Here is a 23,850-nt window from a genome sequence, read left to right on the forward strand (position 1 = left end):
TGACCTGCACTCCTCAGAGGCTTACTATTTCCAGCAGTAAGACCTACACACAGAAAAAGTGCTGCTGGGTAAGACATGCTGGACGCCAATCAGGGTGATAGCTGGTGGTTCAGAGGACGAGTGATCTCTGGGACCAGGAAGGGAGAAGGAAGAGTTTTGAGTTTGACGTAGTGGAAGATTTCAGTCCAGAGAGAGTTGGGAGAGTGCATGAGGTGAAATTACCTCAATGGTACTTGTCAGAAAATATAGCAAAAGGAAGATACGTGATGTGAGCATTCATCTACACAAGAAGAAAGAATTTGCGGAGGGGTGGGGGAGGGTGCTGGATGATTTCCCCCTGAAGGCCATGCAATAGCTGGGGAAAGTCTGGCTCTGGCTAGAGCTCGCTGGAAATCACAGCCTTGGAGTTTTCAAGGGGCCAGGCAGCACGTGATCAGACTTTCAAAGGTGTATGCAAATCAGATTGTACATTAATATACCTAGGCGTTTCTGTAGAATATAGAATTTGTATAATTTCATCATATTCTGCTTGTCGATTTCGGTGACATGTGTCCTATTGGACAAATCTTACTGATTCCTAAAGAAGAGACTCTGAAACCCTTGCCTTTGGTATTAAAAAATGTCAAGTTCCATTTGCCAGTCTTCCCTCGTGGCTCCATCTCTCCCCTCCTTCTCCTCTTCCTCTAGCTTTCCTTAACTGTTTGACCAAATCATTTCACTCTCTGGGCCCCTTTTCAAAAATTTTATTTATACACGAGAAGACTAAACTGGAATACCTAAACGTTCCAATTTTAATAACTTGATTCTGAACTTTTCCAAAATGACACAACACAAACCACGGGGACGAGACCTCACCGTATTGCTCAAATCAGATCACTGTGGTTTCCGAAATGAGTATCGCAGATGATTTAGCGATCCGGTTTTTCTTAAAACTAGATGACTTCTCTGTTCTCAGAGTTATCTCTGGAGCACTGAGATTTGTCTAGAAAAAGTGGTGTAGAAGTGTCGAGGTCTCCTTCCCTAAAAAAAAGGAGGGCAGGAGGCAGGACAGCAAAATCTGTTGGCGCCCAGCTCCTCTGATTCAAAAGTTTTCTGGGTAGCCACGAGCTGATAAAACCTTATCTTCTAGCCCTAGCGTTTCCCTTCTTGGGCTTTATTTGCATAGACAAGAACAAGTACCGCCCCCTTAACCGCGGATGTTAACACCCCTGGCGTCCCCGAAGCCGCTGGGGTCCCGCAGGGTCGCGGCAGCCCACCGGGCGAGGGCGTGGCGGAAGCGGGCCGCCACACTTCCGGCGCCGGGCCGGGTGCTCGCCACACTTCCTGTTGATCGCGCTCCGCCGAGGGCTGGGCTTGGGGGCGGGAGGAGGCGGTGGCGGCCGCTGGCCAGGCGTGGGCGCGCGCGGGGCGGTCGCGGGCACTGAGTGTCCGCCTGGTGTCCTGAGCCGGGAGCAGCCTCGGCGGCCGCGCGTGCTACCCTCCGTCCGTGCATCCGGCCCTCAGCCCCGCCGCGCAGCACCATGCCCGCCGTGGACAAGCTGCTGCTGGAGGAGGCGTTGCAGGACAGCCCGCAGGTACCTCCCGCGGCTCCGATCCCCCTCGCCCGAGGGCTGAGGCCGAGGAGGCCCCTCCAGCCCACGCCGGGGTGGAGGCAGGGAGCGCTCGGAGTCCCCTCCGGGACGAGGAGGGGGCTGGCCCGGCCCCGCACCCAGAGCCCGGGATGCCCCGGGAGCGGGCGTTCCCCTGGCAGAGCTGGAGAACCCGAGCAAGCCCCCCGCGGCCGGAGCCTTTGTGTCCTGACCCCTTTCCAAAGTAGGCTGAAACTGAGGCTGCCCGGCCTAAGCTCGGGCTCCGCCGCTTACTAGCTGCGTGCCTGCGTGCCGCGGGCAAAGAACTTAACCTTTCTGTGCCTCAGTTTTGTCATCTGTGAAATAGGAATAATTATCATACCTGCCTCTTTAGAGGTGTCAGAATGAAATAAGCAAATGACTGTAAAGTTGTTACAGACGGTGCCCGATATATTGTACGTAAGAAAGGAGTCACCTTTATTATTACTACGGCTCTTACCGATGTCATGGGACCTGGTGGACCGAGGGCCAGAATGGGCGGCACAGCCCAGATCTCTCTCCCGGCGGTACCAGGCCTCCCGTTGGCACTGTTTTCTCATTTGCGAAGAGATTAACAATACCATCCCCATTTGTGGCACAGAGCTTCATTAGCGCCCTCAAGATGAGAGTCCTTGGAGCTCTGCAGGTGAAAGCTGGCGTGTACCTGTAGCACATGAGTGCAGGATGACATTAGTTCGTAATTCAGTGCTCCTTTCCCCAGGGAACTTCTGTTCTCCATTAACATTTCCCCAGCTTCATATCTACTTTCCTGGTTCTGCATCCCTGGGACATTTAAATCAGTCTCTTTATTCCCTGGTGTCTCAACCCTTGGATAATAAGAATGAGATTAACCTCTTTTCCATTCACAGTTTCCCTTTTCCTTTTGGTTCCTTTCCGTTTTCTTCTTAGTGGATTGCAGTCCTGGGATGATCCTTTGGGCTTAGCTACAGCCGCGCTGCTTCTCTCCAGTTCAGTTCCGAATAAGTAATCAGAAGGGCCGTGAGCTTAGTTGCCTTGTGCCCATTTCTTGGTAATGAATTGTAAGCGAGCAGTGATTTTGGTTTAGTTTTGCTTGTTTGTTTTTTCTAATTGGTATCTGCTGGTCTGATTGACTTTTCAAAGTCCTCTTTGAAGTCTCTAGAGGTTTGGCACGTTGCAGGACCTGAGCCCTTGGTAGAAGTCATTTTGTCCATTCTCACGCATATTGTGTGGGATCGAGGATAGTCATGTAGAATTTCTAACAATAACACTTTGAATGAACTTGCTTTGAAGCTGTAGAGACTGAGGTGCGTTGCTTTCCTAACTGAACGTGGTGGTGGTGATGGTGCAGCCAGGTTAGAGAGGTTGCTCCGATTCTCCAGGGATCGCTCACTGACAAGTCACCTGAATTTCTGGCTCTATTTCCGAGTGGTTTACTGGATTTGCTTAGCTCTGAGGAAGCAGAAAGAGCGCTGGCAGACAAGTCAGCAGACCTGGGTCCTAGTGCTGGCTCTAACCCTGACGTACCACGTGATTTGAGCAAGTCACATAGCCCCATCCTGGCTCAGGATTCTCATCTGCAGAAGGAGGGACATGGAGCAGGTGATCTTTAAGGGGCTTTAGAAGCTTAAAATTTTGTCATTATTGGCATGGTTTGTAACTCGGAGCTCCTATGTGGAAGAGGAGGTTTAGCTGTATTGTCATTCCTCGAGTGTTCCTCTTACTGTAGGGAGTTTGTATTGCTTTTGCAGCTTGCCTGTCACCCTACTAGGTGTCTTGGTAAGGTTGTTGAATGGATGCTAACTTTCAAGAAGGTCTTTGATAATCATCAGAGCATATTTATTTAATGCTCTTGTGTGGGCATGTGCTTGGTGCCGCTTCACTGTTAAGGAGACTCGCAGGCTTGGAACTGGGAGGCATCTAATCCAGCTCCTCCATTTTATGAGTAAAGAATAAAAAACAATAGCGAACGCCTGCACCCCACATGCATTTTTACGTGCCCCGCACTGATCTAAATGCTTTACTTATATTAACTCACTCAGTCCTCCCAACACTCTTTCGAGGTAGGTGCTCTGTTAAAGTGACCTGGGAGCAGAGAAGTTAAATAACTTGCCCAAGGTGATGCACGAGCCAGTGGCAGAGTCGGGATTGGAACCCAGGCATTCTCCCTGTACTGTTCAAGTTAGCCCAACTCCCTGGACCTGGCTTTTCTAGCATCGGTGACCTAAAATGTTATTTCACGAAAAGGGAAAGATCCTAGGAAACAGCCGTTGTTTGTTTTGTCTACTTTTGTGTGGAGTAGTTATGAGGGTTGCTCCAGTAACCTGGTTGCATAGGTTTCGTTAAACGAACACAAAAGCTTTTGTATTTGAACTTCGTGACCCAGGAAGGGCTGAATAGCAGTTGCCTGACGTTACACACATCTGTACCTCTCCTCCTTTTTAGTGCTGCACGATGTCTCGTACAACTGGTCTGCGTGTGTACCCATGTTATTACCTCTGATCTGTGAGAGGTGGAGTTGTAGGGATTGACATACTTGTCTCCATTGCTGCCTGCGAGTGAGCCTGCGCTTCCCACCAGGCGCTGCTAGTGCTGGGAAGTGGTGACCCACGAGATAAGAGTGTTTGCCTTCCCCTGGTTCTCGGTCTGTTCCCGCAGACAGATCGGGAAGCCGCAGTTCCGGTACACCGTGGGCACTGCTGTGACAGGGACGCAGATGCAGCCTTGGGCCACTGCGGCTCCTACTTCTTCCCTGATTCTCTTTTGTGCAGATAGTCTGCTTCCGAGATAAGTGGAAGACAGAAGCGCCATTGCTCGCTGTTGGGTTTTGATTTTTGTTTGTTTCCTTTGCAGTTGGCCTAATGTAGCACAGAGAGAAGGCTTAGTTCTGAGATTGTGCAGTGCGTAGTCAAGCTGGGAATAGCCCTCTCTGACTAAACCAGGCCTGTCTTTAGTCCAGGGAGCTGCCTCCAGACACAGCCTGGAGGTCGTGTCTTCATGGTGGAGAAGATTTTACATGCTGCTCTTTTGGTTTGCAGGACATTTTTTACTTTCAGTAGACTCGGTTCTACAGAGACATTTCTCTCCCTCTGCCAAATTATAGGTCTGAGGGCTTTAATTGCTTTTACACTATAAAATACTTACATATAATTTACAGTATACGTACTTTACATTAAAATTGCACCACGGTATAATCAGATGGCTGTTCTTGAGTAAAAAATGTCTAGGACTATTTTGTTAGGTAACACCCAGTTTCTTTAAGGTAAAGGGCTGGTGTTTGGTTTTGTGTTTCTGGCCAGGCATCCTCTTGAGAGTGTAGGATAGAAGAAGGATGGAATTCACTCCCTGATTCTGCCACTGTCACCTTAAGTGAGTTCCTCAACCTCTCCTAGCTTGTGTTTTGACATCTCTAGAATCAGAATAAAACTAGGCACCGAGTGGGATTCTCATGAAGAATGAGTAGCACGTGGAAAGTGTCTTCATGCCTCCATGTCATCGTACCTCCACGAATGATGGCTGTTGCCGTCTTTGTAAGTGACGGGCACCAATAGCTTTCTGACTTTTTTTGTAGAAATGTTGAACTGGTGTACCTTTGCCTTGTCGTTGGTCTCATTCCTTCCTTACGTCTCAGAACAGTCCTGTTGTTGCAGATGCAAACTTCAGCCGATGTGGCGCTGATAGGTGATATCGCTAATGGCGATGTTGGACCTTGGTTCTTGAGTTCAGCAGAGAAAATTCAGAGCCAAGAACTCGAGCACAGGAAGATTATTTAGCCTTTTAGGAGATAAGTCACGGAGGCAGACGTGAGCCAGCTGGGCTGCACTGACTCGGGAAACAAGTTATAGGGGCGAGAGAAGGGCCCTTAGAGCTGAGGAGAGGAGAAGCAAAGGTGCGTGCCTGAGGAAGGACGCGGGGGGCGCACAGGAGAGAGCAGGCACTGGGTCCTTTGCTTTAAGGGTTTTATAAAAGGGACTTTTAGGGGTGCTCCCAGGGGAGGATCTCAGTAGACTATTCATCAGCTGTCCAGGTCTGCCCTTTCCGGGTTGTGGTCTCTACTGATCAGTCAGCGCTAGGTTGTGGGGAGTCATCAGTCACTGCAGCTGGTCCTGATGTCAGCCATGGTGTTGCACAGTCTGGTTTTGCCGCTCTTCTGGGCCTGGAGCTGAAACACCACTGAGGCCTAGATGTGATCTCCGGTTGGACCGAAACTCTCTCTGTGGTCGACTGTTTGATGCTGATCAGAACCTCATTGTCCTGAGGGCTGAGTGATTAAGGTCGTGGTCGTGCAAGAGAGAAGGAGGCAGGTGGTCAGGGTGTTGGATGGGGCCAGTTCGAATCAGCCACCTACCTCAGTTTCCCCGTTCCACTTGCCAAGGAATTTTCCTGGCTTTTTACTATCCTGCCTCAGAAGCAAAACCATGTATGATGAGATAGCTAGGGATCTTTTTTTTCCAGGGGAGATCATGACCTAGTTAAATTAAAAAGGGAAGCTTGGAGTTTTCCTGTCAGTTTTAATGGGCGTCATGGTAAATATGTCCAAAGGATACATAAGGGAGAAAAAACAACGCTTGTGTTGTGGTTCTTTGGCAGTTACCGTAGGTGAGAGTGTGACAGTAGATGACCGAAGAGCGGCCAGCTCCAGGCAGCCTTTACCCTGCCCCCAGGCGGAACCGTGGGCCGCAAGCGCATGCCCACAGGTGGAACTCACCCTGCTGGGGGCAGGTGCAGCTTCCTGCAGCGGTGCGGCCAGCGGACCGGGGTCACATCCCGCCCAGCTGCTTCCCAGCCGTGGGGGGCCCAACACGTTTCCTTCAGTTTCCGATGACCTTCAGTTTCATTATCTATAAAATAGGGTTAATGTAACTAGGGTGTCTGCCTCCAAAAGTTGTTGGAAGTAGGAAATGAAGTAACAAACACTGAGTGCTCAGCACAGTGTCTGACACGGAGGTGCAGAGGAAATGGTAGCTTTAGCTTTCATTCTGTTCTCTTTGTGGAGGACATTTACACAAGCCCTCACTTTTCATCTCATGTTCCATTCTCATGTTTTATTCCTAAGAGTATTAAAAACCATAAATAGGACTCAACTAAATGGATATCCGTAGTAGCAAAAAAAAAATTAAATATCCTTAATCCAGTTGTATCACTCTTTTTCCTGCCTACTCTCCTAGACATGTTAGTCGTGGCAAAGAAAGGTAACAGAATCGTGACATTGGTGAATCACAACACAACAGTGCTGGTGTCTCCAGCACTGGCACTGATGGGAGAAGTCCTCTCCCGCTGGGCGACTTTTACGGACAGCTGCGTAGATGGCAGTGTTGCTGTCGTGTGAAAGGGAAATCGCACCGCTTGTACTGTCCAGAATGTATCCATGGAAGTTCATTATCTTCTGTATAATCAATATCATTTGCTGTCACTGTGTGTCAGGCACTGGTGGGCACTTCATGTACATTTGTTATCTCACTAACTCTGCCAGTTTGGGTCCAGGACTGACCGGGTCCCCAGGTGATCCCAGATTCTTTGTTGAGAGGAGCCAACAGACTGTAAGCCACCGGAGAACACCGAGCTGGTTCTCATCACCTCTGCGTCCCAGTGCCCAGCACAGGGGCTCATCGGGTATCGGGTGAAGGCGGAGAAGGGATGCCCGCACAGATGAATGAGTAGAGAGAGAGTGATGGGCCACCCAGAGCAGGTTCTGAGAATGTCTTGTGACAGTCTTTTTTTTCTTCCAAATAAAAATTATAGCCCTGGCTGGTGTAGCTCAGTGGATTGAGCACAGGCTGCGAACCAAAGTGTCGCAGGTTCGATTCCCAGTCAGGGCACACACTGGGTTGCAGGCCATGACCCCCAGCAACCGCACATTGATGTTTTTCTCTCTCTCTCTTTCTCCCTCCCTTCCCTCACTAAAAATAAATAAAATCTTAAGAAAAAGACTTTAAAAAAACTTTTTGCCTTTTACCAAATAAAAATTATATTTTAAAGAGATGGAACAAAGAATCCTAAACCAGTGTTTTTCATCTACTAATGGATTGACATCCGTGGATGGATTAGTAGATCCAGCGGGTCACAGCTGTGATTTTTGTTCACAGATGGAACAGAACAGAACAGGAGAAAAAAATCATTGTGTACCCGTACTAATGGCATCACTTGGTAACATACGTTTTGTACTGTGGATTTTAATTGTAGAAGTTTGAAGAACTCCACTCTGACACACAGACGACACGCTCCGTGTGCCCTGTGATGTCTTGTTCTCACTGAGAGCTCTCTAAAAACCTCTCTTACATTTCCCTCACTCGTGGTGTTCTGTTCCCTCTGTAGATAAGGACTGGCACCGAATAGAGTACAGTGGCCTCAGAGCACGTATTTTTAGCCTTAAAGATTACCCGGGGCAAAGTCAAGGTCAGCACACACTGCTGGGAAGTGCCCTGGAATTTGTGGAACGAAATCGGGTGGAATGGCCGATCCAAACGCCTAGGTTCCTGCCCCAGGGGCATGAGGTGCTGTGATGTCAGCTGTTGCTCTCTTACCTGGGACAGGTCAGAGAAAGCAATAGGAAGCTTTAGTGGACTGTTCTTTGTAAATTGCCTTGACACCACTCCACCAAGGCATTTCTGTCACTGATTTCCGTTTTAGACCTATTTCCGAAATACAGATCTCATTATCACTGACTTAGTATTTTAAGTTCCCACTGTGGGCACATTTACAGAAGTCCCTTGAGTAGGTGTGGTCCCTTCCATGATGTCTTGCTGCTTCTTCAGATACCCCCACCCCCCACCCCCAGTGTGTGAGTGTTTCCCTAGGGCTCACCGTGTGTCGGATAGGAGACGCCTTCCACCCAGCGGCGTTGCCCCTGCTCTCTGAGCACTGCGTAGTTGGTCTTCCGGAAGAAACTGAACCGAATTCTTGCTGAGCTGCTCTTTGAGTTTTGTGCCCAGATCTACCGCTGGTGGACCCAGGGTACACAGAATTCCCCGCCCGTGAGTTTGAAAATCGGTTGGGTAACGTAAGGTGACAGACAAGGAAACTGACTGTAGTGCCGTAAGAGGAAAGAATGACACACTCCTGCAAGATGCCCCCAGCGGATGCAGACGGATGGTTAGCCGCTGGGATGGCGCGGCGCTGGGTGCCACGCCCCAGGTGCACAGGCGGGGCCGACGTGGGGTCCGGTTCCTGGGCTCGAAGGGAGAGGCCGCCCTTTTAACACTGTGTGCGATTGGACGGACTTAACCGGTGCTTAGGTAGAGGCTAACGTCGAGACAGATGACAGCCCTGAGTCTTCTTCATCTTTTCAGGACTGGCTTTCCTCGCTGGCCCCGGTGCTCAAAGGACCATTTGTCCCTGTGCTGTAGTCTGAAGGATTAGCCAAGGAGTCCTAAGTGAAAGCTGTAGGAATCAACTTGTACTCGTGCCAGTGAAAAGAATGAAGCCAGAGAACAGGCACCTTCTCCCCGATCTGTGTGTGTGTGTGTGTGTGTGTGTGCGTGTGTGCGTGCGTGTGTGCGTGTTCTGCCTCCTTTGAAACTTTCCCACTTAGAAACGAAATCGACCTGTTTTCTTCTTCCCGTGCAGACTCGCTCTTTACTGAGTGTATTTGAAGAGGATGCTGGCACCCTCACGGACTACACCAACCAGCTGCTCCAGGCCATGCAGCGCGTCTACGGAGCACAGGTACCCACTGTCCCCTTGCCTGGGGAGGAGCAGAGGGTGGGCCTCTGCCCTCATCTGGAACCTCTCTCAGGAGGCTGAGGAATCTGAGTCACAACAACGCCATTTACAATTTTGAAATAAAATCGGAATTGTTCTTCTCACTTTGGTTCACCTTCAGAAACGAGGACAGTCTGTTTTCATTGCCGAAGAACAGAGTAATGTTCCTGTAGTTAGCGGCACCGGTAGAGAGGGACCACATCGTTGCCTTTAATTTTTTTAAACAGTCCAGCCCCAGAGGGAAGCACTTGAGCCTGCCCCCCCTCGTTGTGGACGGGGGCGGCTTCAGCACTCCGACACACACTCTTTGTCTCTCTCGCAAGCGGGCGGTCTTAGATGCCAGCGCGGGCGGAGGGGATGTTTTTTGAGCGCTTCCTCTGAAAAGACTGGAGTCACAGTTCTGAAACTATTGGGTGGCTTCTTTGTTTTGAGGAACAAATCTCTCTGGCTTGCAAAACTGTGGAAAATAAATTGCTGAGTAGCAAAAGCAATTCTTTGTAAGATCAAGAAGTGCTCACATATGTTACTTTCCAAGGGAAGACTTGAGAGTTTCTTAAAAATAACATTCAGTGTGTGACACATCAGAATGTTGCTGTAGCTGATTCTTTCGATTGTTGAGTTTTTTGCTGACTTAAACCTGTACGTGTTAATGTTCCTTTTTGTCATCGATGATCTCTAAAGAAACAGCACCCTCTGTATTTAATAACCACGTGTATTAATACTCATTATAGTCATTATTGTATAGCCCTTGATACTCACATATAATTATTCTCATTGTTTTAGTAGTCGTGTATTCATGTCATGAATGGGGAGAAGGCTCAGCCCTTGCCATTAGGGAGCTTACAGGGGGTGGAGAGACAAACAGAAGCACCACCTAAGAGCGTTGGCAGTGCTAGGAGAGAGCGTCAGCTGACCCAGAAGAGTTGTGTTGGGCACCTGACAGGAAGATGGCTGTGACAGTCGAGGTTTATTGAATACTGAGTAGCTTCCAGGCACGGTTTCAGGGGCTTTTACGTGGATCAATTCATTTAAATTCCCCAGCCACTCTGTGGGGTGGGTTTTGTTATTATCCTCATTTTATATAGGTCAGGAGACCTAAGGATTCCCACGATGAGTACCTTGTCCAGGTTCACCCCTTTAATACACGGCAGAGCGAGTCAGCCTGAAGGCGGAGTCCAGACTCGTCACTACTCAGCGTGGGGATGGTGGCCGCACTGGGCGGGCGGCAGGAGAGCTGGAAAGGAGTGGGGGAGTTTAGGAGCTGGACCAGCGACTAGTGGGATGTGAAGGGATCTGGTTGGTAAAGGAAGACTGAGTCTGAACATCAGCTGCGGACGGTTGGGAGGACACAGGAAGAGGACAAGGGTGTGTGTGTGCTGGCTGGGATGTCAGCATAATTCTGTTGGAGGGCTGACTTTGAGATGCCCGTGGGTCATCAGAGGTGCGGAAAGAGATCTTGCTGAAAGTTCATAGCCAGAGGCCAGGCCACAGATAGAGAATTGCAGACTCTACTGTATTATAGTGTTGCTTATTAATTGGAACTAATTTTAAGGACCAAATGAATTGTGCTCATTTGCAGTCTTGCATATTTTTGGTCAGACGTTCAGAAACTGGGGACCTACTTTGTCGATTTTTTAAGCCCTGTTTATTTACATTGTCTGTTTCATAGTTTTCCCCAAATACTCAAAATTTAAGAAAGTAAAATATTTTGACTGGACTTATACCTGAACTTGCTTGCTCTTCAGCAATTTAAATACAGTCATGAAGCGATTTGTTTTTCTTTTTGAAGCACTGCTTCAGAGCACCAAGACCTAAGGGACTGTGTCTCTGCCGCTCCCTGGAGTTTCTCGTCTACCTCTCCTTATCTGTCAGAATCATCTACTTGACGTTCAAGCACTTTCTTACGCGTTTTGTCTTTCGAGCCAGAAAACTAAATTTTGCCAAAGTTAAGTGGGTCTTGCATTTCAAGAGGCTGTAACTGGCTTTTAACTCGCACCAGATGATCGTCACATGGGCTCTCCTCCCGGCCAGAAATCCGTCCTCTTGCCTCCGCGTTTCCTGCAGCGGAGGCCAACGGGGACTTCTGGTCAGGGCCACCGCGCTCGCTGGGCGGCAGCTGCAGGCAGTGGCCAGTGGCAGGCAGGTCAGCTGGGCCAGGGCCGGCGGGCTTCTCAGGTGTATTTGAAGACGTAGGTGTTTTGTTTTGTTTTGAATTTAAAAAAGAAAACTTTTCTGACTTCTCTTTGATCGGTATATATATATATATATATATATATTTGTTTCTCAGTGTTTTCATTCTGCCATTTTCCTTGTTATATTTTCTTAAATATAACTTAGAGAAACATTGTCTTAGTATATTTCACACCTAGATCTACTGAATTACATTCATATAGTTTTATAATTTTGTTTTCGAAAACAGAGGTACTTGGCAAGATGTAGGTTTTCATTATGTTTTAAAAACCAGGTTTATGCTGCTTATAAATGATAAATGTTCACAAAAGGTATTTTAATCAGACCTCATGGTAAACTTCCGTATTCCGAGATAGCAAATGCCCTTCATACCTCAGTTTTAGAAAGGGGAAGGGCAAGGAAAACTAGGGGAAAGTTATGTGAGCAGTTTTGCTGATTGTGGGGAGATTGTAACTTTCATTTGGCGTAAGCGCTAGAGTGAAGCTGTGGTCTGTGAGCTGCCTTCAGCATTTTAAAGCGGTCCCTGCAGTCATGTCTGGTCCTTTTCTCCGCTGTCAGACGTGCCTTGGCGCAGGGCGGGAACGGAGTTCTCCGTTGTAGGTCGTTTGGAAGGCAGCAGCTGTGCACATTTCTCAGGTGTGAACCAAGCAGAGACAGGTTACGTAGAAAGATCTGCTGTTTCAAGCTATTAGCTAAATGAGTTAAGAACCTCTGTAGTGTCTGAACAGATGCAAGTATATATGTATTCTCGCCTGGGCTGTAGCAGCATTGGCCCAAGCAGTCTTCCTGTCTTCAGGAGGTGTCTTCCCCTTCAGTCCCTCCTCCACCCTACAGCTGGATCTCTCACATCCAAACCTGCCTTCCCTCGCTGTCTGCAGATGCTTCGGTGACTCCCTGAGACCGCAGCAGAGGTTAATTAAACTCAGCGAGGCGCTCCAAGATCTTCATGCACTGAGCATCGGCCTCACCTCTGGCTGTTCTAGGATGTGTCAGCAGCCCCTCTCCACATCTCGAGACTTTGCTATGCCATTCCTGCTGGCAGGCAGCCTCATCAGCCCTTTCCGGCTTTTCAGACTAACCTGAAGCCCCAGATGTGTCTGACACCTTTGCTTTCTCACTTTCCTCCCTTCCTGGCCAGAGTGCACCTGCGTGCCAGCTGCCCTGCGTACTCGTTGGCCAGTGCACGTAAGGTGCAGCGAGTGGGGCTCGCTTGTCTCGCTGTGGCCTGCGAGCTCCCAGGGAGCACATCCTCTCTGTCTCCGATGCCCAGCACCATGCCTGGCCGCGCTGTACAGTTTGCTGCCACTCCCAAATCTGTCCCCTCCTTGGGTGCTTAGCTAGGGGCATTGTCCTCCATCCGTCATCCAGGCTAGAGCCGTTTTCTTAGGCTCCTCCCCCTTCCTCACTTAGAACATGCCGTTGTTTATGACGCAGGAATACGCCACAGATCTCCGCCACCTTCTCCGCTTTGTGGTCCGGGCTCAGACCTGTGTCCATCTCTGGCTTGACTTCTTCAGCTGGTCTCCCGACCCTCGTGCCATCGTCTCCTTTCAGCATTTCTTTTCCACCTGAGCCGCTCATGACTGCTCTCAGCACCCACCTGATCTTGTCGTTTGCTTGCCCAGATGCCTCGGGGCTTCCCTGTTGCCTCGGGAATCTTGGCCGCCCCCAGACTCAGCTCTCTGCCTCCCTTCCTGCTGCAGTCCTCCTCTCCCACCCCCCACCCTGCCACGTGCGTCCCACCTCAGGGCTCCTGAGCTAGAGCCACCCATGACCCAGCTCTGTGGTAAGCGCTGGGACAGGACTGTCAGCCACTCGGCTCCAGGAAGCATTGCTGGTCAAGTGCTTGGTATAGATCAGAGCAAATGCCCACATTGCAACTTTGACTCTAGAGGGTTTCCTCTGCCCCTCCTCCCAGCCTCTCCATCCACGCACACCATGGATGGTGCCGTCCACAGGGGTTTCAGGTGACATTTGAGTTAGGAAGCACGCTGGGCCACCTTAAGATAAACATTCCTTTGCAAAAATCTCAGTTTCCCCTTCAGGTTTGCTAACCCCGGGTCTCTCTGCCTTGGCGGCAGCCTCAGGAGGTTCTGTCCAACATGGGAGCACCTGTCAGTAAGCCCTCCATTGGGTCGTCTTTGTAAAGGGTTCTTGTGAGGCCTCAAGTAGCATAGACGGTAACCAGAGGGTTCTTCCGGAGTGTCGGAAGCAGTCCCGGGAACCCGTGACGAATCTGAGTTGTGGGCCACCTCTTTTGCTGGACTGCAGCTAGAAAAGCGTGGATTTACGTCCCTGATGGGGCCTGCCCGCCAAGGACTAACTAGAGACGCTCCGGGGCTTTGGGGTGGAGCAGCGTAGTGTTCAGAACTTGAGCTTTAGCATTCAAGTCCGCCAGCTCTGAATTGAGTCGTTGCCTTGGCAGTTACAAGTCATGTGACTTTTAGGAAGTCATTATCCTTTCTGTTGGCCGCCCCCCATAGGTGCACTCTAAGGATTAGATGTGACAGTACCTGTAAAACACTTAACAGCAGTGTCGAGTGCAAGGAGGGGCTCGGTAAATGTTAGCAGCGGCCTTCCTTGTTGCGATTACTCACGTTTGCTCTTTACTCAAGCTCCAGCTCGGCAGGTCCTGTTGCAGAGATAATTGTGCGGACTCACCTGAGAGGGTGTGGACTAATTGGCTGGTGTGGGTAAAGCAGGTCATAAAACCTTTGTACGTGGCAGCACAGGAGGCTGAGTCAGATGACAGCTGGCCCAGTTCAGAGACTTTCCTTCCAGGGTGCTCCGTGCAGGAAAGGTGCGTTTCTTTCCAGGATGGGTGACGGGCCATCTCTGACTTCTGACTTCTGGCTTGTTCCCAGTGAAATCATGCTGGTAGAATAGCATCTTGCTGCCTGAAACCACACACGCGTGAAAGCACACAGCTTTTCATCCGGCATTTCTAGGGGAGATGAGGCAGGGTCCGTGGCACACGGTCGTCGGGAGAGCGGCTGCTGCGTGCTGCGTGCCCTCCTGCCCTGTGCTGTGGGGGCTGTGTGAGCGGCACTCGCATGCGGCCTCCTTGCCCCAGTGCAGTGTGGTGCTCGCAGCTCCCTGGCCGGTTCTCCACTGCCTGCGCGCGGAGCACTTGCCAGGAAGCTCCCAAGAAGGGAAGGCTTCAAGCAGCCTGGGGCCCTCTCTCGTTTACAAGGCAGCGAGGGTGGTTATCCTATCTATTGACCAGTCTCTAAAGGCTCCAGATGGCGGGGAGTGATGTTTCAGGCTTGGCCAAAGTGAAAAAGAAAAAAGGATGAATTAGAGCAGAAAACATTTCCCGAATCTGAAACTGTGTGGCTTCGTGGAGCGCCTCCAGAGGGCGCTGTGGCAGGAAAGTGTGCTTCTGAAACGCTTTCTGTCTAAAGCAGGGTCAGCGATAACCTGCCCCTGGACTGGCCTCTCGTTTTTGTAAATGAAGCTTTATCGGAATGAAACTGCACTCATTTGTTTGTGAGCTGTTCATGCCGCCCCCGTGCTGCAGCCATGGGGTTGAGCAGGGGTGACAGAGACCATCTGCCTCACAACTGAGAACGATGACTGTCCCTCTACAGGAAATTTGTCAAGTCTACTCTACAGCAGAGACCTTCTCAACCACCTCTCGGCAGCACTGGGGATCTTAGAGAGCAGTGTTTACCATTGTGGGTTTTAGAGTCGGACAGACTTGGGTGCACATCCCAGCCCGGCTGCTGACTAGCTGTGGGACCTTGGGCAAGTGGCTTAACCTCTCTGCGCCTCAGTGTTTCCATCTGTAAAACTGAGTTAATAATTAAAGCCTGCCTTACAGGGATGTCAGAATTAAATGAGATAATGCTAGAATGCACTCAGGGTGGCGCCTGGCAGGAATTAAGTGCCTTGTAATGTTCGCTGCCATTGTCGGGGTGATTCTGTGGGTCAGTGAAGCGTAGTATATGTGGTGTGGCCCCAGGCAGATGCCCGGGGAGCTTGAACAGGTCCATCTGAAACCCAGTGCTAACAACTCAGAGGAGTAAGGGAGCTGCTGATGCAGCTGAGAATCAGCCCAGGGAGCGGGCTAAGACCCTGGTTCCCACGCACTGTGATCTTCAAAGCAACACTGCTGAAGGTGGCGCGGGCTGTGTCCTGCTGTTGCCTTATCCCTCCCTGTCCAGATGTCGTATTTTATCCCCCCTCACCCCCTGCCGTTTGTGGTGTTTCCTGGTAGGGTTAGGCAGTATTTTCCTCCTCACACCACAATCGAGGGTATTGTTTTACACTTGGAATTTAGATGAATCTTCTGACCTTGTTTGTTCATCCAGCATTTGCCCGGTGCCTGCTGTGTGCTGGGGACTGTGGCACATCCTGTCTAGATGCCTGTGTAGTGCTGGTGGACTTGCCCACTTGCCTTCCTCTCGGCTGCCAGCACTCGCTGGTTTGGAAAGGGTGGCACCCAGTAGGGTGCCAAAGCCAGGACTGTTTATTGTACTCCCCTGGCTTTATTTTGGGGGAAAAAAAAGGAGACAGCCACGTTTCAGGGTCTATTAATGCCTGTCCTTGGGGCAAAGGAAGGAAACCAGGGAAAAGGTTAGCCCGCTGTCTGCAAAGAGGGTCCTAAAAGGGTTGGATTAGTCTCTGCTGGGCCTTGCAAAGGAGGACCGTGAAAAATAAAACAAGCCCCTGTAGAGCTCGGTCCTTACCCAAAGGAACAGCAAACCCAGGAGTATTAGAAAGTAAGTGGAGACCAAGACCAAGGCCAAGGCAGACCAGCACCCCCGCCCCTGTCTGCTCCAGGCCAGACCTGGTGGCGCTACTCTGCTGTTGGGAATATACCCTGGATCTGAAGAGAAGCTTTTGCTGAGCTTTAGAACATAAGACACGTTTTCTAGGCTGGGTCCATTGGTGGGGGCTGGCGGGGGTTAGTTGTAGAAAACCGCTGTGCAGCCAGAGATCAGAGGGATAAGAAAGAGAAGGGGAAAACGGACAGTGTTGGCCGGTGAAAACTGGCGCAGAAGGGGCCTCCCCCAGCGTTGCAGCTGTGCTTCTGCGGTGCCATCCGTCATTCCCGAGCCAGCGCTCTCAGTCTGGTACAATCTGATCATGTCCTAGTGCTGCCTCGGTTCCTGCTGCTCTTAGAATAAAGCCTAAATCTGGGCCGCGGAGTCCCGTGTGCCCTCGCTCTGCCTGCCCTGGCAGCCTAGTCCCGCCGCCACGCCCCCCTCCACCACGTGCCCCCTCCGCTCTGTAGCTCCTCCCACGGGGGGGGGCGCTGTGCGCTTTGACCACGTGGGTGCCCCTCCCTCTGGAGAACTGTCCCCTGGGCTAACTCTTAACCCTTCTTCAGGGGGCTGCTTAAAACATTTCTTCCTTAGAGACCCTCTGGGCCTTCCTCTCAGAGCACCCTGACACACCCGGAGTTTCTGTTGGGGTCCTCGTTATTCTCGTGACTGTTTTCTTGATACCTGCTTCCCAGTAATCCCCGGGAGGTTGGGACCGTGTCTTTGTCGCCCGAGTTATACTTGTTCCCTGCATCTGTTCTCTGACTCTGCAGCTAGAAGGAGTCGTTTGCAAATGGTGTGGGAGGGGTGGGGCAAGCTTTAACCTTTAACTCTGTTTTTCAAAACAATTTATGAACAAAATTATTTTACACACACATATTTTTAAGGAATTCTCTGAGGTGCCATTTTTCAGCAACTGTAAGCATCGGACAAGTCTTACTTGCTTTTCTCTTCTCCGTGCAGAATGAGATGTGCCTGGCCACTCAGCAGCTGTCTAAGCAACTCCTGGCGTATGAGAAACAGGTAACGTGACACTTACGTGACACAAGATGCGTGCTCAGGACTTCCTTAACTGGCGCTCTTTGAAAGAAGCTCCGAAGGCGTTCATTCTTTAGAGACCTCCCACCCACCCTCCCTCGTGTTCACCTCGCGGCTTCCCTCTCTCTCTGTTTTCCCGTAGACAGTTTCCGTTGTTTCCTTTTCTCTCGCCTTTTCCTTCCCCCTGATAAATTCTACCTGGTGATGAGCTCAGAGCCTGTGTGATGTGTGTTCTCCTTAGTCTGGACGTCCTCAGCGGCCCTTCAGGGAGGGCTGTAGTCCCCGCGGGCCTGCGGGGGAACCGGCACTGGCAGCTTTCGGAAGTGAAGGCAGAGTTACCGTGATGTCTGAACGGAAGGGCAGTGGCCAGCGGAGGAATAGTTTGGGAGGGGCCGTCGGGCGCCTTGTGGGGGCAGAAGAAGGGGAGAGCTCACGTTCTGCCATTAGACACTCTGAGGTGCTGTGCTCTTGGGAAGAGAAAGGAGGAGACGTGGACAGTGTGCGTGGTGGGGCAATGACGCGGAGAGTGTGCATGGTGGGGCGACACTGCGGTGCTGAATTCCCAGGCATTCAGTTAACACCTGGCTCTTCTGTTCTTTGGTCTCAGAATTTTGCCCTTGGCAAAGGCGATGAAGAAGTAATTTCTACGCTTCACTATTTTTCCAAAGTGGTGGATGAGGTAAGATGGCAATATGATGAAATTTATTTTCGAGTCTGTTTTTGAACTTTCTTTTAGTTTTTATTTGGTCTACTTTCCATTTTTAGGTATCTGCTTAAATAATCTGAGACTTTATCTCAACTTGTTGATATTACAAGGTTTGTTTCATGAAAGAGGCTTTATGTTATCATATTTGTTCCTGGTTTGAGGGGAAGGGCTTTGGCACACATGAACAATAAACCAAAAGAAAGGTTTCCAAGAATTTAGTTTCCTGGGGAGGGTGTGTTAGTCTCTCCAGGCTGCTGTAGTAAATTGTAAGTAGGTGGCTTAAAACAGTAGAAATGTATTCTCTCACAGTTCTGGCAGCCAGGAGTGTGGCACCAAGGTGTCCGCAGGGCTGTGCTCCCTTTGAAGGCTGTAGGGGAGGATCCTGCCTGGCCTCTTCTGGCTTCTGGTGGCTCCAGTGTCCCTTGGCTTGTGATTGCTTCACTCCAGCCTCCGCCCCTGACGTCACATGGCCCTCTCCCCCGACCCCACCTCACCCCCCTGCTTTCTCTCTCCTGTCTGTGTCCTCTCTTCTTATAAAGACACCTGTCATTGGGTTTAGGCCCCGCCTGCATAGCCCACGATGATCCCATTTCAGGATCCTTTGTTACATCTGAAAATACCATTTCTCAAATATTTACATGTTCTGCGTGGACGTTTCTTTTGTGGGGGTGGGGGACCCGGGGCGTGATTCAACCCACTCCGAAAGGTTTCATACAACTGCCCTTGTAGCTGTATTGTAGAATACACTTGGAAGATTTGTGAGAAACAGCCATCGTTGTAGGAATGGAGTACAGAAATCCCGACTGTAAAAAGAGAGCTCAGATGCTACTAGCGCGGGGCAGAACCCTCTGCAGCATTAGGCAGGTATAAACTGTCCATCTCTCAAGGACTTTGCAAACTTGTCATAGAAAAGCGTGGCAAAGAATAAGCAAAAAAGGGAAATATGCAGATGCCACTTAACTGTTGAACCATTAATATGATGCAGACACTGTCTTCAGTTTATAAAACAAGAAACTAATATTCATCTAAAACTACACTGATAGCATTTTCATTCATTCAACAAATTAGTCCAAAAGTTCGTTGTTCATTCGGCAAACACGACTGACCGACCACCTGCGTTCAGCAGCTGCTGCGCTGGGCGCCGGTGCCGTGACAGGCACGTGGGTTCTCGTGGAGCTTCGTCCTCCACCCGCTACTGTGCCTTCCTTCAAAACGTGCGAGGAAGTGGAGGGGTAATGTAACTAGAAAGGATCAAAAAGTGGTTTCCTTTGGAAAACAAAGGGAAGAATGTGTATTAACAGTGAGTAAATAACCAGGGCGAGGAGCAAAAACAGCACCTACCGAAGTCACTTGTTTTCTGGACTAGAAGAGAGTTGCTAAGGAAATAGGGTTGGTCGTCAAAACCCCCGAGCCAAGACTCCCAGGGTGAGACGTTTACTCACAACCATGTCTCCATGGGCAGCAGGGATTGTTAGTTGGGCGGAGAGTGAATCATTTCCAAAGGACAGAAGCCTGGAAGAGCCAGTGTGTGAGTAGGGTCATGGCCTCCCGGAAGTTTTCTTCTTTGTAACGACTGTGAGTAACAGCTGTTCGCTCATGGGGGAAGAGCAGACCAGTTTTTGTGGTGGTTTTCTCTTCTTGGGCCTAAACCAGGTTAAAAATTCCCAAGATAAGTAACGTGACTGAGATGTTAAAGAAAACAGCTAAAAGCACAGATCTGTGCGGTTTCCATTTAATGGAATGCCTTGGAAGCAGACCTCCCGAGTGGTGGGCCTGCAGAGATTGTCATCCCTGGTCATTTCCCCGAAAGCTGCATTTCTGGTTCACTTCCTTGGAGTGCACCTGCCACAGGAAGTTGCTATCGTTACTGGTTCCCTTTGCCAGGCCGGTGTCGGGCCCTCATCTCTGCTCCGTGAGCGTGTGCTGTTCGAGTCACTGCTTTACCCTCACAGGAGCCACACAAGGAAGACGGTGTTGTCCCCGTTTCCTGTGTGGAGCTGCTGAAGTGCCGAGAGTAGTCAGTGCACGCTCTGTCCACTCCGATCAGGGAAGGCCCTGCGTTTGGAGACGGTGGTCCCCTGCCTCTCGGAAGCCCCAAGGCAGAAAGCTGATGACACGCACTCTTTGAGCCTTAAGAAGAAATTAGGAAGCAAATGAGCATCTAGGAAATCGCCATTCCTGAAGTGAATAATCACTAGAAAGCCACTTAATGTTCCTGAGTTTCGGGTTCTTCTCCTGTGAATGGCAGTAGCAGGAAAGCCTGCTTTGTTAGAATATTATACAGGTTAAATGAAATCATGTATATCAGAGTGTTGAGCACAGAGCCAGGAGCATAGTAGGTACACTTGTTGACTTCCATTCAGTTAGGTGTTAGTCAAAAACAGTGCATTTCTTATGGAAGTTATTCAGGAAAAATCATTAATGCATTCTGCCCTGATGGCTGGTTTATTGGCATGACCGTCTTCGTGCATTCCCAGCTGCGTGAAGCTGCCCTGCCTTGGCTCAAAGGAAAGGCAGGGAGAACAGGACCGGCTCGGCCTATAGCTCCTTGCCTGGCACATGGTTGACCTCAGGCAAGCTTATCAAAACAGCCTCTGCACGCACACCCCTGAAGGGGGGACATCTCTGTGCAGAAGGGGACACGTGGTACCGCTGTCACTGCTGAAAGAAGCTTTGCCATCTGTTCACTGCAAAAAATGCCCGCCGGGTGAGTCCCCCCATTCGCCCGGTGGGAGCCCTGGAACACCCTCAGCAATCTCGGAAAGTCTGCGGCGCAGGGGGAGAATCCCTTCCTCTGCGTTCGTGTCTGCTGTCTGGACGGCCAAACGTGTGAAGTTTTGGCAGCTTCAAGAGCACGGAAGACAAACTGTGTGACTCAGACTGTGGAGGGGGAAGAGCATGGCTTTCGGATCCCGGTAGCCCAGGGTTAAAATCCCAGTGGCGCCACGGATGTGCTGCGTCTGATTGGGAGCCTTGCCTGCCTGTCTGTAAGGCTGGGGTGATAAATAACACCTCACTCGCAGGTGGGAGCTAAACCGCGTCCAGCACGGGGAGCTGCTCTACAACAAGTCATCCAGACGGTAGTGCTGACGGGGACCATTCTCACTTCCCTGCGACTGCGGACAACGCCAGGAGTTAGTCAGGCCTTGAGGTGGAGGGGGAGAAGGAACCAGGGGCTGTTAGAATGATCTGGTGTGGAGACTCCCCTGTGGGTTCAGTCGTCTTGTTGTTCTTCGAAAGGTTCTTTGCTAAAGAGCAGCGGCTTGGAGTCTGGCTGAGTCGTGGCAGTGGGGAGCTCTCTCTCTCCAGAAAGTAATTTCCAGGCCCACAGCTGGCTGTGGTTTGAGGGTTAGCAGGTTCCCGGCAGGCCCGCCTTTGAAGTGTGCCTCCAGCCCTCTGAGAGGGAGAGAGCTCCCAATGGCCTGGGGAGTGGCGACTTGTGCTGAGCACTGAGTAAGCTGCGCGCACAGCAGGCACGCGAGAGCCTGGGCGTTCCCCGGGCGGGTGCGGCTTACACAACAACACTGAATCCGAGTTCACCCGGCAAACAAACAGTAACTGTGGGCGCGGAGACTCCTTTAGCAAACTCGCCTGCCCAGTGAGAACCCCACGTTGCTGCTGCTTTTTTCACTCCTCACCCGAGGATATGTTTGTTGATTTTAGGGGTCGGGGGAGGGGCGACAGAGACATCCATCGGCTGCCTCCACACACGCCCCAACCTGGGATCAAACCCCCAATCCAGGCAGGTGCCCTGACTGGGAATCGAACCCGCAGCCTTTTCATGCACAGCCAACAGGGCTCGTGTTTAGTTTCTGATATGTCGAGGCCTCTGTCGTCTTCTGCTCTGTGAGGGTATTTATTTGCCGAGGAGATGTAACTGAGCTCTTGAACCACTCAGAAGTGTGCAGAGTGATTCCTGGGCAAAATAAGATGGTGTCAGTGATAGTGGATATAATTTTCTTCAATAGATTTCTCTTTCTTTCAGCTTAATGTTCTCCATACAGAGCTGGCTAAACAGCTGGCAGACACAATGGTTCTCCCCATTGTACAATTTCGAGAAAAGGATCTCACAGGTAAAGTAACTGAATTCGGTGCCAGTTACCTTCAAAATATTAATTCCTTGAATAATAATTTGTATGCATTAGTTTCTTTAAATTAATGTGGATCACTGAGAAATGCCCTTTCTTTTGAGCAGGTCAATTTAACTGTTAGTGAGTCCCCATTGTGTTCTTGGCCCACCCGAGGGACGTCACAGGCTAATGGCACCCTTTTTGGGTGACACCGAGACAGATTTGAAGTGTTGGTGCAGGTCGTACTGGAGTCAGCGTTAGAGCCAACTTCGAGTCTGGCATCCCCCTTCCTGAGACGGTGGAGTTTCATTTTGCTGCCACTTTTGTTAAGAAAGCTATTTAAAACTGATGAGGAAAAACGTCACAACTCTGCCCCAAAAGGAAGTAGAGAGTGAGAGAGAAGTAAGGAAAAACGCAAGAAGACAAAGACAGAAAGCAGCGTGATATCAGAAAGGGTAAAAATAATATGAAGAGAAATTGAAAAGCTGGAGGCAGTTTTGAGGTCAGTTGAGAAGCAACATAAAGCACATGAAAATGCTTTTCTTTGACACTAAAAATAGAGAGTTTTAAAGTTGTGGGAGATATCACTTTGTTTTAGACAGCTGTGTTGTTAAGTTTTTAACCCTGAACACTCCTCATTGATCTTTTGGTGGTTTTTTCGGTCTTGGGCTTTGTGCAGCCATCCTTGTATGTGATGGCTGTAGCGCCCCCATGGGGTAGGAACAGGTACTGGGGTTGGCGTGCTGCAAGTGCAGTACACTAGGTTGCTGCACATTTTTTCATTAAAACAAGCACCATGTATTCCTTGGTAAGATGTTAAAATGGCAGTGCCAGGAAACTTCTGGGGTTCGGATGGAGTCAGGGCATTCTGAGGAAAGATAAGCTAAAACACGTTGGGGCCCAAGTATCAGAGCTCACATTTTTACCCCCGGTCTCCGAGAGTGGTACCTGGCCACCACGGGCTCCAGCCCTGGTCCCTAAGTGCCCTCTCCGTCACGGACCCTCAAGGGCTCCCTGAGCACGAGTGCAGCTGCAGCCATGAGCTCCAGCGGGACCAGGATTCCCGGCTGCCAGGCCGGGCCTGGGAGGGCAGAGGGCCGAGAGCCGCTGGCAGCGCCTCCCCCACCCCCCTGGACATTTGTGTATTTTCCTGGGGAGGCATAAAGCTCTGGATTGGCTCGTTTTCCTTTTCTGTGCTCTGAGACATTTCTTTTCTCTTGTGCAGAAGTAAGCACCTTGAAGGATCTGTTCGGACTCGCCAGCAGCGGTAAGCGTCCCCTGCGTCCTTGGCGTGTGGGTTCAGAGATGCGTGTGAGTTTAGTATGTCTGGCGGCCAGAGACGCCGGGTGAGCGTTCGTGCCTTTCCACCCGTCTGGTGCTAGAATGTCTCTCTGCTTTCAGAGCATGACCTCTCGATGGCAAAGTACAGCAGGCTCCCTAAAAAAAAGGAGAACGAGAAGGTAAGAACACCTGCCTTACGTGTTGTTTTTCACCTCCTTCACCTAAGCTCCTTTTGTGTCTTCCTGTTGTGAGTTTGTAGTCTCCAGGATGTCTTAGTTAATTTCTTACCTTTTTCCCCCCATACATGGGTTTTTAATTTTTTTAATTCTGAGTAGACTCCCACTTCCCAATTCCAGCTTCAAACACTGATTTTCAGACACCAGGTTGGAACCACGGAAAGGTTACAGCCACCCGCGGTTTTCACTGCGCTCGGGTGCGTGGTGTGATTATCTGACTCCCACCCACGCGGGGCTGGGACTCCTCGCCCTGGGTGTTCACTCTGAGTTTTG

At 50.3% G+C, this 23,850-nt stretch overlaps 1 protein-coding gene across 2 annotated transcripts in view; it reads left to right on the plus strand.

Annotated features, from left to right (window-relative positions):
* The first annotated feature begins 1,361 nt into the window (after positions 1-1,361).
* APPL2 (adaptor protein, phosphotyrosine interacting with PH domain and leucine zipper 2) overlaps positions 1,362-23,850 on the plus strand; it is a 41,985-nt gene continuing 19,496 nt past the window's right edge. For both annotated transcript variants that reach the window (XM_045826437.1, XM_045826438.1), the window contains exons 1-7: positions 1,362-1,574; positions 9,153-9,251; positions 17,210-17,269; positions 17,892-17,963; positions 21,976-22,063; positions 23,286-23,327; positions 23,462-23,520. In XM_045826437.1, the coding sequence (XP_045682393.1) occupies positions 1,521-1,574; positions 9,153-9,251; positions 17,210-17,269; positions 17,892-17,963; positions 21,976-22,063; positions 23,286-23,327; positions 23,462-23,520 (474 nt within the window). In that variant the 5' untranslated portion in view covers positions 1,362-1,520. The remainder of the gene's footprint in view (positions 1,575-9,152; positions 9,252-17,209; positions 17,270-17,891; positions 17,964-21,975; positions 22,064-23,285; positions 23,328-23,461; positions 23,521-23,850) is intronic.

Source organism: Phyllostomus hastatus, unplaced genomic scaffold (assembly GCF_019186645.2).
Source record: "Phyllostomus hastatus isolate PE091 unplaced genomic scaffold, TTU_PhHast_1.1 phas_scaffold_755, whole genome shotgun sequence".
NCBI lineage: Eukaryota > Metazoa > Chordata > Mammalia > Chiroptera > Phyllostomidae > Phyllostomus > Phyllostomus hastatus.